Below are 15,209 nucleotides of genomic sequence, written 5' to 3'. Positions count from 1 at the left end.
CCTCTCCATACTTGCTGCATTTATTTATTCTAAACAGTTGGTTTCTCACTCACTGACTATATTGAAATATGATTTTCTAGGCTCACCTTGAACTTTTAAGCCTCAGTGCTCATAAAAACATTTCCTCAGACTATCTCTTGAGAAAAAAATTAAGTCATCCTTCAAGATGCATCTCAGGGACTACCTCATCTGTGAAGCCTCTCTTGAGTTCCTCCATCTTCCAGACCTACTGACAGACTTTCCTTGTCTCCATCATCCCTAATAGGGGCTCCACTGTAGTATGGTTGGCAGAGTGTTGAAATTATTGTTAGATTTTAAGATCCTTAGAAGATAATAAACTGTGGCATTTTCTGCTGTGATGGAGCTAAACTACCCAGCTTCACCTCTCAGCTTCAGCATGTGAGTGATGGGACATGAGGAAGCTACTTAACTTGTCTTTGCCTCAGTTTTCTGATATACAAAACGGGGCTCCAGATAATCTTCCTCATAGAGCTAATGTGAAGATCACACACTTTATATATGTAAAGCAATTAAAACAAAGCTTACCTATTAAGGACTCAGCAAAGCTTACCTAATAGCTTATTTATCTAGGGATCTTCATACTTACATTTATCCCCACAAAGCATAACACTTCTTTAAATTGCAATGCATTCCAATCAACACTATGTTGAATAAACAAATGCTTCTGAAGTTATGGTTCATATATGTTTCGGTTTATTTATTTATTTATTTATTTATTGCCATTTTAAACAATATAGATTTAAGAACTGCTGCTAACAGAGATCATCTGAAATGACAACTCAATTTCCTAATCATTCTTTGAGGATAAAATGGGCAGTATTTTCTTGATGCATAGCTTCGAGGATATGACATAACCGTAGTTCACAGGCATAGGCATGCAGTTATAGATGTTGTTGTAAACATTCAGGTTACTGTATGTTTGTGCATATGTGTGTGTGTGTGTGTGTGTGTGTGTGTGTGTGTGTGTGTGTGAGATATCAATAATACGGGATTTATTGGTGGGGAGATGGAGCATTTAAGGATGTTTTAATTAATTTTTTTTGCCAATCATATTAATTTCTGTGTTACTCTGCAATATGGTACCTTACACTTTCATTCAGGTATTGTATTAAATCCAAAATGTCTATTTGAGGAGAAAGCATTGGCTCTACCTCTTGACACACGTGTGCTTTCTTTGTATATTCAGAAAAGAAAATTTTCATTATAAGCAATATCACAGTTTGGTCTTTCTTGAAAGGATGTCAAAATTACCATCAGTTCCTTTTAAATGTAGCAATTGTCAAAGACCTAAGCATAAGACCTGAAACAATAAATTGCACAGAAGAAAGCATAGGTACTAAACATATGAACCTTGAGTTCAAGGGGGATTTTATGCATTTGATCTCAAAGACAATGGAAGTAAAAGCTAAAATAAATGAATGGGACTATATCATATTAAAAAGCATCTGCACAGCAAAAGAAACCATCAACAAAACAAAGAGGCAACTAACTGAATGGGAGAAGATATTTGCAAACAACACCTCAGATAAAGGGGCTAATATTCAAAATATATAAGGTACTCATGCAACTCAGCAACAACAACAACATAAACAATCCAATTAAGAAATGGGCAGATGACCTGAACAGACATTTCTCCCAAGAAGACATACAAACGGCCAACAGATAATATGAAAAACTATTCAACTTCATTATCAATTAGGTATATGCAAGTCAAAACCACAATGAGATACCATCTCCCAACGGTCAGAATGACTATCTTCAACAACACAAATAATAACAAGTGTTAGAGAGGCTGTGGACGAAAAGGAACACTTATACATTGCTGGTGGGAAAGTAAATTGGTGCAGCTGCTATGGAAGGCAGTGTGGGGGTTCATCAAAAAGTTAAGAATATAATTATCATATGACCCAGCAATCATTCTTCTGGGTAACTACCCAAAAAATCTGAAAACATTTATCTATAAAGATATATTTACCTCTGTGTTTATTGCAGAATAATTCACGGTGGCCAAGATATGGAAACAACCAAATTTTCCTTTGGTAAATGATTAGATAAAGATGTGGTATATATACACAATGGAATACTACTGGGCAATAAGAAAAGATGAAATACTGCCATTTGCGACAACAAGGATGGTTCTTAAGATTATCAATCTAAGCTAAATGAGTGAGAACGAAAAAGTTAAGAACCATATGACTTCACTCATACATGGGACATAAAACTGAAAGCAACAAAGGAACAAGACAAACAAAGAAACAAAAACTCATAGACATAGATAATAGTTTAGTGGTTACCAGGGGTTACGGGGAGGAGGGAGTGACAGAAGAAGGAAAAGGCGGTCAAATGCATGGGGATGTATTATAGAAATGTGCACTTGAAACCTATACAATTTTACTACGCGTGTCAGCCAGATAAATTAATTAAAAAATGAAATAATTTTTAAGGCTAATGTCCACTAAGACACTTAAAACACCCCCATCCCCATACATCTCCACATGATAAATTGTTTCATATTTGAAGCTAGGGAAATCAGTTTTTCCTCACCACAAGTGTAGCTTCCAATAGGAACTTACAAATTATTGTTTTCCACGGATGCTTTTGCTGCGAAGAAACATAGTTAAATTTGAAGCTGAATTATAGTTCAGCTGACCATTGTTCCTGGCAGTTTTCCAGTTGCCTTTTCCCTTAGCCCTGAATTCCATATTATTTATAATACTTTACTTTTCTATAAACTCTATCAAAGCCTTTCTAGAAAGAGCAAAAGCATAAATACTTGTATATATGTTAACGCGCATACATATAATGGCTTCAATTAGTCCCACTGTTATCATATTACTATCCCCACATCTAGAATCATCAAGACAGTTAATTAAACTTTAATTAGTTTCCATGTAGGAAGAAAATTTTGGCAACTGTTGTTTCATTTGCATTAGAAACATATATTGCCTGGGAACCATGGGATTTCATTATGCATTACAAATGTGGAACCATACACCTGTGAAAATAATGCTGTTCTGATTTAATAATAGGTTGGATTTTAGATCTCCTCCTTTTTAAATCTATTTATAGATATTGATTCATCTTTTTAATGAGTTGGATGAATTCCATACTATAGTAGCAATTACAAAGGTGGAAGCCCAAACAAAACCTGCAGAAGCAACTCTGAAATCCTTTTTTACCTCGTGCATTGGGAAAGAACATAAGTAAATTTCATTAATTTGTTAATAGAATGTCAACTTTCTCACCTCAAATTTGAGCAACTAAAGGCTGTTAACCTGCTTCAATCAAAATCAGAGCATACATTCTCACATGACATTTACGAGGAAACTCAGCACCACGTCTATCTGATGTCATAAGCAGAGTTAAGAACACTGACACCCACAAGGCAGTTTTAGAGCTATGCTACCTTTTCATTTGTCTTGGATTTCAAAACTCAATCTTTATATTAAGTTAACTCACCAGAAACAAGTGTACCGGCACAACACAAACTTATCTCACCACAGAAATGTTTAACGGAGTATTACATTCCGTGATCGCATGGAGAACTCATGTAAGTGGCGGCAATGTAAAGTAACCTCAGAGGACCTCCATGTTTGAGACTGCACTCCTCAAGATTTCCTAAGACCATTCCTGAGTCCAGAGCTATTTGTGGACAGCAGTGCCACCTGCGTGAGGTGCCCTGGGCTGGACTAGAACTGCTTGGGCCTCAGTGCCCATTACTCCCCTCAGTGTCCATTTCAGCTCTCTTTGACATTCTACTCTGATTTGGAGTTCACCAGATCCTGTGGGTCTCCAGGGCTGGCACCTATGGAGTTGGCCCAGGGCCACATGACCAGGCCCTGATTCCCAGTATCTAGCTTAATGGTACTGCAGAATTTTTGCAAGATTACTAGAAACTGGACTGCCCAGAATGGTCCTCAAAGACTGATTGGATGGACTTACATTTTACATATTGATAGGGGCCTCACAGGAAATTTGCCTGGGTGCTCCAACATCTTAGGGCAACCCTGGTTATATGTCCATTTTTAACAGAGGTTCTACTTGAGACCCTTTGCACTGTGTTATTCAACATTCTTTCATTACATTTCCAAAAGGAAAATCCCAAAAATGCAGAGCAGAAAAATAAGATCGTGAATTTTGTTTCCTTTGACCTAATGTAGAAATCATAAGACTCATCATGTTTCTCATTCGTTTAGCCTTCCAGAAAGCTCTGAGAACTTTAATATTCTAGAGATGTAATCTTCTATCTATATTAGCTTCCTAATACCCTTCTTACTATGGTTACCCTTTTCTGTCTTTGGATTTATTTTAAATTTTCTTCAAGCATATCTTTTTTGTTTTTTAATTAAAACAATGGCAATTATTTTAGAAAATTAGAAAAACAGAATTAAAAAAATTAAAAAATAAAATATTCATTTTTGTGGAAAAAATATTTTTTCCAGTGTCACTGATAACCTCTATCTGTTCTAGACGTTGTTCAAAATTGTTTATGTAAGGAAAATAGCAGTAAAACATACATGTGCTAAAACAGACAGTTGCCATCAACTATTTTGTGAAAAGAAAATAATTTCTATAAACTTGCAATATGATTAGAATATTGTGTGCTGTGTTAAAGATCGATGCATACATATTTGTGTGCCACCATTTTTTTTTCACTTTGGCCATAAATAGCTTCATAAATAGCTTACAAAGTATATAATAAAGAAATTATTCATAAAGCATAAGCAAGTCAAATCAAATCCTTCAGAATCACAATCTAATTAAGTCATTCCTTTAAGGGAGAGGGGAAGGAAGACAACCTGGTCATTTAAGGATACCAAGCAGTTTAGAATATTTATACCTGGTGAGTTATTTCCAATGTTTCTCATTAGTAAATGATTTCAGAATCACTGTGAGCAATAATGTCCTAGAATAACAATTTTAAATGATATTTATATATTTTCACTTTATGCCATTAGCAAAGAATGTCCGAAATCAAAACAAAATATACATTAATATCATGAAAATCAAGGAAAATTAAAGTAAATAGGGATGGAATAATATTCCAAAGCTTACCGGGGTCAGTGAGTCAGGAAAAGATACCAGGTCTCTCGAATTTCATGTCCAGTGTTCTAGTCACTGGTTTGCTCTACTCCTGTGCAAAACATCCACACACAATACACAATGCATAATCCCCCTTGCTATCAAGTGCTTTTCAAAACAAAGAGGCCATTACCTTTCCCACATACTGAGGTTCGGAGCCCATGTATTCCTCCAGCACAAAAAATTGATTCCATACCCAGCCACGTTTAACTCGTTGGAAATGTGATCGCCGCCCTGGCAGGTGGATAACATTTTCTCTTGGTTCTATGGCCAAAGTCTGTTGTGGCTGTGGTTGAAGTGGTGTTAGGAGACCTCCATCAAACAGAACCCAGAGAAGCAGGGATAAACAGTTCCTTGTAAGCATTGGCAAAGGTTTTCCTACAGCAGAGTAATAAAAACTCCAGTACTTAACGTAGAATTGTGGAATCCAGTTTTGTGGTGTCTGTGGCTTCCACCACTTAGTTGTCTGTTTTATTGCAGAAATGATAATGCAGGCATTAATCCTTTTGATGAAAAGGCGTGTGCAGTATTATATTCCATCTAAAGGGACCTATAAAACAGATTAGCAAAGATATATTAAATTGATAGAAATATTTGATAGTCATCAAACTCTCACTTTACCTGGCGACACTTAAAGAAATGGAGCAAAGATTTTAAACAAATTATATTGATAAATGTTCATTGCTATTCAACCTGTTAACTTGGATAAACTAAGTGTTTTACAGACTTCAAAAAATGTTACTTATTATGAAGCAAAAGATGAGCAATCATTTTTAAAATTTAATAATCATTTTAAGAAAAAACAGGGATCACTGGTTTATAGGGAACTGAGAGTAAACTTTCACAACCTCAGCACTATTAACATTTTGGGTTGGATAATTCTTTGCTGCTCGGGAGCTTTCTTGTACATTTTAATGATTTTTAGCAGCACTTCCTTTCCTCTATTCAGTAGATAACAAAGTGGCAACCTCCCTTGTACCCAGCTGTGACAACCAAAAATATCCACCTTGTCAAATATCTCCTGGGAGAAACAAAACAGGCTAAGAATGAGAACCACAGATTTAGAAAATAAGACAAAAAGGCAACAATTTTTAAGAAGCAAAAATTTCCCTGGTAGAGAATACAAAGCATAAGACCGTCCAGGAAAAAAAACAACATAAAACAAAAATGAGATACACTACTAAATTTAAAAGTGAATGAAGTTAATAAAATGCAAATGATTGATAAAGTGTCAGATGGCTTTGTAAGCCATTATAACATTTCAGTTAAAACGGAAAAAAAAAAAAAAAAAATACTACTCCAGACTTGCTATGCTGGAAACCCTGGTATATGGAAATTATTTTTGTAGATTGTGTCTAGCTCAGAGAAACCTTGGATTCTTACCAGATGGACAACTTGTACTTGGCATTTAGGTAAAATGAGCTTTGAACTTATCTTCACAACAGACACTTTTTTTCCCCATTCATTTCTCTAAGCTTTACTAAGTGTCTACAATGTATTTGGTCATTGTTATGCAGTAGATAAGAAAACAGACACCATCTTTGCCTCTCTTAAATCAGAAACAGAAAAGAAGTTAATCGTCAAATAAATAAACGAGGGTAAATTTGCCAATGCTATTTAAATATGCAAAAGGAATACCTTGGTGGCAAAACTGAAGTTAACAAAATTAAAGTTAGTAAAAGCCTGTCAGAGGTGACCACTGAACTGTAGAGCTAAAGGAACAGGCACAACCCTATATTTTGTTATCAGGCATGGGAAAAATGTGTCTTGAGCTAGGGTGGTGTTATACCATTGGCACTGGGGGCACATTGCCTGCCCACAGCCTACGAGGTTTCCAGGGGCCAAAAATGTCGGAGGCCAGGTATTATATATAATGCTTCCAAAACAAGAAAACTAAAATAAACGGCAATACATGTTTAATTCAGTATCTATAAAAAACATGGCATTTTGTCAACCTGTCAGCTGCAATCAGTTCAGTGCTTATTCAGTTACACATAATAAAATAAAAAGTATAATGCACTCTTCACAAATATTCAAATTTCCACATTTGATGTGGAAGCAATTCACCATGCTTGAGATAGGATGTGAGATGAGGAGTGTCGAAAGTTGTATTCTAGAAGTGTTTTATAAGGGCACTCTCAAAGAAATAAGAAAGGATATGGTATTTTTAGTATGGGATGAGACTTTTAGATACTGACAAAAACATAAGTAGCATAGATTTTATTTCATCTTTTCACTCTGAAATATTTATGTTTATAAAAAATTATCTTAGATCTATAATGTCCGATATGGTAACCACTAGCCATATCTGGTTATCTAGTTGAAATTTGGCAATTTGAGATTGAGATGTGCTCTACTTTTAAATTGTGTACCGAATTTCAAAGACTTAGTATAAAAAAATAAGAACCTAATATATCTCACTGATTTCTATATTTACCACTTGCTGACATAATATTTTGGATAAATTATGTTAAATAAACACAAACTATTAAATTCTTTTTTCTACTTCTTTTTTTACTTTTTAATGTGTTTGCTAGAAAATTAAAGTTGTATATGCAGCTTATACTCGTGGTTTGTATTATTTTGTTTTGGGTGGCACCCGTTTAAATAATAAAATTTAAATCACAAACTGTGATTTCTACTTAAGTAATGTATTCTTAACATTCAAAATCAAATATTAAGCATGAACTGTATCATGTCTGTGTGGCAATATATTGAAGACTCGGAGGATATTTGCAACTGTTTTCAATAAGCCTGTGTAAGCACAGTGTGCATATTTTCTTAATCCGTTTTCAAGTTTAAATTGCTAAGATGAACATTCAACATGTTTCAACACTTTTCCTGTCTTCCATGTTTCTTCCCATACTTACGTCAATCCTAGCTCAGGCACATTCAGACACATGGGGAGGTAAAACTAAGTAGAAAAGATGAATAGGAGGAACTCTGACCTCCTAAACTTCGCCTAGTACGTATATGGAACCGATTAGGTTGTATTTCTGCCTTTCTGTTCCATAAATTCTTTTCTCCACTACTTTTTTGAGGGTCCGAGGTATCAAAACTCAGATTTTAGAGAGCATTGGCACCTACGTTTATTTCTCTAAATAAGTGTCTTTTTATTTTATAGTAGAGATTTTTGATGTTGGACATCACAGTATATTCATCATCACTGTCGCCAGTCTGATGACAGCTAGCCTTTCCCCTTTGAAGTCAAAGGTGTGTCTATAATCTGAGTTTGATTCCCTATCAGGGTAATCTTTTGGGAATTCGAATCTACCTATGCCATTCCCCAGCTGTTATACTAGAATGTGTCTGCATGTGAGGGGATCAACTCACAAATGATCGGTAAGTAGAGAAGAATGTGAATACAACAATGGAAAGTGTGTTGTGTCTTAAGTTGATTCCCCATCACATTAAAGATGTATGTCACCTAAAGCGGCAGCTACACATAAATTATTACAAGAAGGCTTAAGTTAACTGGAGCCATGGACGAATACAGCATGGAACATGATTCCCAATTCACTCTCAGCCGTATTCATTCTGTTCTTTCCTTTGGCTCTCTTTGCCTTCTATCTTAGTGTGCTATGTCCTCCATTTTTTTGTGCATTTCTCACTTTCTCTTTCTCTAAGTAGGCTGATCCTTACTGACCCCTACCACCAAATGACTTTCCCTGTTTTCCTTGAACTAGAATCTCTTATTTACAGAAATATTTATCAATAGTTTATTCTAGCAAATATTTTCATTTGGATGACAATTGCTAAGGAGTGACTACACAGGTTTTGGGGATCTGCACAGAATCTTACTCTTGTCCATGAATGCTTCTGTTTTAATATGAATCTGACAGAATGCAAATGTTTTTAGAGACTCACAAGTTACGTTGTAGTAGAAACATCTGTAATTAAAAATGTAAAGCCTTCTCACTGCACACCGGGATCTAATGTGCGGCATGGAGACTACAGTTAACGATATCGTACTGCATATTTCAAAGTTGCTAAGAGAGTATATGTTAAAATCCAGGATTTTATTGTGATATTCATGAACTTAACAGGGCTTGCGTGATCTCTGGGTGCACACCAGAGTCTTGCCATTCTCCCCTCTCTCAGCTTCAAGCCCTTTATTGAATATTAGTTATATAAATATTACTATTCATAATGACAGTGATAATTTATATTATAGATGTATGTATGCAATGATGTGTTAGTGTTTTCTGGGTGGAGTGAAGAGGAACAATGACAGTAGCAGTGATGCCTCTTTTGTGAGCTTTTCTATTCCTGGTGACTACAATATTTAGTAAGTCCTCACTTAACTTTGGCTATAGGTTCTTGAAATTTTGACAACATTATGTATATAGAAACAAATTTGACCATAGGCTAATTAATATAAACAAGAGTTAAGTCGCTAAGTCATCTCCTCAATGTTATAACAAAATGATGTTGAATGAAACGATGATATTCAAGGATGTGCTCCACCTGACATACCGTAGGTAACTGAGTGCATATTTGAGTGAATTAGGCACTGAATGATAATACCTAACTGACTGAAAACTTACTATGTTCCACATAGTGCTGTACATTCTGTACCTCTACAACTGCCTGTGAAGGAGGTGCTCTTATGATACCCATTTTACAGAGGAAACAGAGGGGTAGAGAAGTTAAATAACCAAGATCTACAAATTAATACACAGAAGGCAGATGTGCATCTAGGCAGTTTGACTCCAGAACCCATCCTCTGGGATGCTCTTCTATGCAGCCACTGTATTAATGAATGCGTACATAGAAGGAAGCATCAAGGGTTTCAAATCCTGGTAAGACAAGTAATACAAGTTTAAAGACCTGAATTCCAAATTCTTCTTCCCGATCTAAGCAGGTGTTTCAATATTTGTCAGCTTAATTCTTTCTTAAACTCATTTAGATCTTCTGTAAAATTAGGGGATCAAAGCTATCAGGCCAATATAGTTGTTTTGAAGTAAGGAGATTCAGGACTCCCAGCACTTCCCGGATATGAAAAGAGATATAATTCTAGGAAGACACAGGAAAAAAGAAGAAGAAAGAAAACAATAAGTCAATAGCTGACAGGGCCAGTGTACTAAGAGGATTGCATCTGCACAACAGCCCAGCTAAGCCACACAGCAAGACGCTGTCTTAGCCAGGTGACCCAGCTACTGCACAAGAGGAAGGTAAGGGGCTACCAACTGTGCAGGCTTCTTCCACTTTCTTGAACTGGGCATGGCATGCTGGGACCAGTCAAATGAGAAGGCAGCCTGTTAGACCGACATGACGACTCCAAATTTCGGGGTCACTTCCAGCCTTGGCGACTTGGTATAGTTTAAACAAATCATAATAACATAGATGAATAAAAAAGATGGGCTTTGGAATAAGACAGATATGAGGAGTAATTTTTAAGGAAGTCACAGCATAGTTTTAGGTTAGGTTATGTTAGGTAACTGTCTGTTAAGTAGCATTTGAATTATGGAGACACAATCCACAACATTCCTATGTCTATAGAGCTACTATATACATGATAAATGTATTTTAATCTCATCACTTAATTAGTAGCATGCATGTATTCATTCCGTAACTCATGGCATTGCAGTCTGATCCTAAAATCCATTCCAAGATTCTGTAACATCGTGGTTCTTTAGTGAGCAGCTGAACAGATAATATTTTCAGTGGGTGATGCGGCTCCTAGAAGATCCCAGCCTCTGGCCATGGTTTGCAGCCAGGGAGCTTTTAAAGTGTTATATCACAACAAAGGTAACACAAGGAGATTGAAGGACTCTGGTTCTTAACTGAAAGGGAAACAACTCCCACAGGCATGAAACACAGCCTAAATTACAAGGAAAAACTATGCCAAGCCATCAACCTGGGTCTCCTTGCCTCAGCACAAATGGTACTGTTAGAAGAGCAAGAATAGCTGGCTTATTGTGATGTGTCAGCATCCTATGGAAACCTGTGAACCTTAAAGAAGACACATTTGTTACAAAGAACATTGCCGAGTTGTGCTTTCTTCCATATTCCGGATTTGGGGCTAAGTATTTAAAAATGTATATCTGTCTGTGATTCTGAAACTTTTGTAGAGCCAAACTACCTTTCCAAAGATTTTCCAAACATGATGATAAGTATCTGGAGTCAAATATTCCTTCTAACAGAAGGAATATGTGTGTGTGTGTGTGTGTGTTTATTTATTTATCTATTTATTTTATTTTATTTTTTAATGGTCATATACAAAAGCAGCGGATACTTAGATGTGAAACAGCCACTGATAGCTTTTCTGTTGTGTGTCTCTAAGGCTGAGAGATATCCAAATGCTGTGGTTTCTGTAGTTACATACTTATTTAACTTGGGTTGCGTTGCTTTTAACAATAGCTCCTGATGGAGTTTATTTCCTATAAATTAAACTGCAAGGTCTACCTTTGTTGGAAGATGCTTTATTCGGCTGACAGATGTGTTAATTATTATAAATGGTCCTCTGTTATAGGTAACATTCTAAGGCTGTACGCATATTGAAAACTCATATGTGACTATGCTTTAGGCCTATGGAGTAATTTTTGAAGGGCAACGTTTAAAAATTACATATATATATGTGTGTGTGTGTGTGTGTGTGTGTGTGTGTGTATATATACACATATATGTATATATGTATACATATATATATATATATATATATATATATATATCCTCCTTTTCTTGTAAGAAAATGATCTTTTAATTTGAAATACAGAGGGAAGTTTTCTTTTCCATATGACCAAAAAGGGGCAAAATAATAGATGTAATCCAAAATTATTAAAATGCCAACAATAAACACCACACTTAACTTCATGTAACTCTTTACCTGAAAAACATAAGTTTTTAAAAGTAATTTAACATTACATTTTAAATATTCCGCTTCATATTGTATAAATACATATCGCCAATACAACAATCATTTTAAAATTCCAGGCCAGTCTGATAGTTTAAGAATTTGAGTCCCTAAAATAAAAAATAAAAAAATATATATATATATATATATATATATATATATATATATATATACCTGAAGGTTTCAGATAATCTGAAGGTTTCAGAAAATTATCTGAAGATTTCAACAGATATATTGTTATGTAAAATTCTTAATATTTGTTCAGAAATGAAAGCAGTTCTTGGAATGCCTTGAATATCAGCAAACATTGCTATCAAACCTCACTTGGTCCTAGTAAGCTCACACCAAAATAAAATGTTGCCATCTTTCTTGTGGAGCAAAACCCTAACCCCAACTCTTCTATTTTATAAATTTCACACTGAGAAGTGGAGATGGTAAACCAATTTCTGTTTCCTCTTAGGAGTAAAACAAAGATGCCCAATGGTGATTTGATCTTAATTTGTGGAGTTTATTGACCATTATTCTCTGACTGTCCAGATCCGACTCAGTATATATATATATATATATATATATATATATATATATATATATATATATATATACTGGTATGAAATGATACTGGTATCTCCAATAAGCCAACAAGAAAAAAAAAATGCAGAAAAAGGAAGAAACTCAATAACTCAATTTGGGATGTTTTCCTGTACATGATGACAAGGGACACAATCTCTCTCTATGAGAAGAGAGATTTGAGAACACATTTATTTTCCTGGTGGGAATTTAACTGCATTGTAGAACACCCTTGATATGATGTTCTGAAAATGGCATTTTACCTCTTGGGTGTTTCTCTGAAAAACCCATAACACCAGTCTAATCATGAGAAAACCATTAAACAAATCCCAACTGAAGGATGTTCTGTAAAACACCTGACCAGTACTCCTGAAAATTGCGACTGTCATCAAAAACAAGAAACATTTGAGAAACTGTCACAGCCAATAGGAGGCTAAGAAAACATTACGTAAGAACTAAGGAAATCTGAAAAATGTATGGACTTCAGTTAATAATAACGTATCAGTATTGATTATTTAATTGTAACAAATGTACCATGCAAATATAAGATGTTCATTACAGGGGTAAGTGGGTGCAGGGTACAGTGAAGTCTCTGTACAACCTTTTCAATTTTTCTGTAAATCTACATCTGTTCAAAAATAAAGTTAAAGAAAAAGAAAAATGGAAGAGTTGTGATTTGTAACAAGGATGTTTAACAGAAGAGAAAGGCAAAATAAACTTCCCACAAAATAAGAGGGAGAATTTAGGAAGATAACTGTATGCAAGCTCAGGGATCAACAGTCCAGATTGGAGCAGAAGAAAGAATTGCAAGATGTATAACAGAGGAAGGGAAATGAATGACTTCAAACTAGTGAATTACATAGTATCTTTAAATGACAGAGAGGAAGGCACACTCCACTGGAGAAGCCACTGATAAATTAATGATTAATACATAAACAAAGAAGCAAACAAAAAGGCAAGTATTCATCCCTTAGCAACAAAACAAAACAAAAATACAAGAAATGAAACTGAATTATATCAATTATATGATTATATTTAAAAATGAAACCACAATTTTTGCAGCATTATGTGTTCGCCTACTTTAAGACATAAAACAACACAATCAGGCAAATATTCATTAGACATTTGTGGTTAATCAATGTTTAAAAAGAGACAGCAGGCCCAAAATGGAGTCAATTGTGCTAAGCCCCACATAAGCAAAACAAGACTTAATTGCAGTTTCAGCTTCTCCCAAGAATGTGACTTCTAACCAGTCAATCTGGAATTATGTGCTCAGCACTACTGATCGACTCTCTTCCCTTCCCCAAAGGAAGTTGACCATGCCTGAAATAACCCATTCTTTGATAGAAACTTCCTTTTTTAACACCACCCTTTGCCTATGAAATCCTTCCATTTTTTCACAGTTCATTGAGTCTCCTTTCTAATTGCTAGGGATGCTGTCTGATTCTTGAATCATTGAATAAAGCTAATTCAATCTTCAAATTTATTGAGTTGAATTTTGGTTTTTGAACACCAAGATTCAGTATGAAATCAATTATTAAGAAATTGAAACCATTTTTGTAAACTGAGAGATTATGGTTAAATAAATGAGATGTTTTAAAAATATCTGCAGAATAATGGCTGGGATCTCATTATCTAGAGACCTAGCTAAAGGCTAAAAAAAGGTACAACCTACTTTCTACCAGACACAGGAAACATTTACTTAAAGTAATGGGGCAAGGAGAAAAAACAACTCATTAAGAGTCCTCTTTAGAGACTGCCTTTGTAAATGATGGAAAAATTCAATATTAGGAATAATTCAACGGCTAAAAGCAACAGGATCTCCATTTTGATTACGACTTCCCAATGCCTGGAATAGTATGCTTTATTTTGGGAAACAGTTTGGATTCTTACACTGCATTGCAATTCTGTATTGACAAAATAAGGCAACAAGTTCCAGCTGTGGAAGACTGAACAAGGATTTCAGGAAGCCAAACACTTAGGACTGATGAAGAGCCACTCAGAAAATCAGCTTAGAGTAAGATTGGAATGAATCCAGTTCTAAGAAAACAACAAAATTGTCTGAAGGATCTTAAACTTCATCACACCCCTTAAACTTCATCTCCCTGATTTCTGAGTCTTACAAAGTTAATCCAGGCTGAAGGAAAACAAAACGTTTTTGTAATGGGTGTAAAACTAAATAGGAGAATGCAATACTTCTAGAGTGGTACAGTGAGTTCAGCAGATACTCTCCACAGCATACAAGCAATTTTACTGAGAAATTTACTTAAAAACAATCATTTAAAGTTGCTAGAAACTATCTTACGTGTATATAGCAAAAGGAGAAACATTCATTCCAGGAAATCTACTCAATCTTGGTAAGAACAGCAAGGGTATATGACATTGAGCCATGACCTGCTTCTTTAGATGCTATTTTTAAAATTCTATATCCCAACTCTGTGTTACAAAAGCTCTATTCTCTGGTCAGGCACAGTCAAGAAGTTGGAGGCTCCCTCTTTACCCAGCTCCTAATCTCAAGCTATGGTTTTATTCTGGGAAGGAAAGGCTGGCAATGGTGTTTCTCATCCTCCCCCACCCCATTCCTGTGTTGCAGAAACCCTATGTCAGGTATAGATGTGGTAGACGAGATCAGGCCTCTTTTCTCACCCCTCTATGAGTCCCCACTCATAGAGTGAAAATTCTA

General features: G+C 35.4%; 1 protein-coding gene across 4 annotated transcripts in view; it reads right to left on the bottom strand.

Moving 5' to 3' along the window:
• CDH12 (cadherin 12) overlaps positions 1-15,209 on the bottom strand; it is an 877,868-nt gene that overhangs the window by 227,524 nt on the left and 635,135 nt on the right. For all 4 annotated transcript variants that reach the window (XM_074329051.1, XM_074329054.1, XM_074329053.1 and 1 more), the window contains one exon: positions 5,237-5,653. In XM_074329051.1, the coding sequence (XP_074185152.1) occupies positions 5,237-5,467 (231 nt within the window). In that variant the 5' untranslated portion in view covers positions 5,468-5,653. The remainder of the gene's footprint in view (positions 1-5,236; positions 5,654-15,209) is intronic.

The sequence above is a fragment of the Rhinolophus sinicus genome, linkage group LG03, assembly GCF_036562045.2.
Source record: "Rhinolophus sinicus isolate RSC01 linkage group LG03, ASM3656204v1, whole genome shotgun sequence".
Lineage (NCBI taxonomy): Eukaryota > Metazoa > Chordata > Mammalia > Chiroptera > Rhinolophidae > Rhinolophus > Rhinolophus sinicus.
This window is presented reverse-complemented; position numbering and strand designations above follow the sequence as displayed.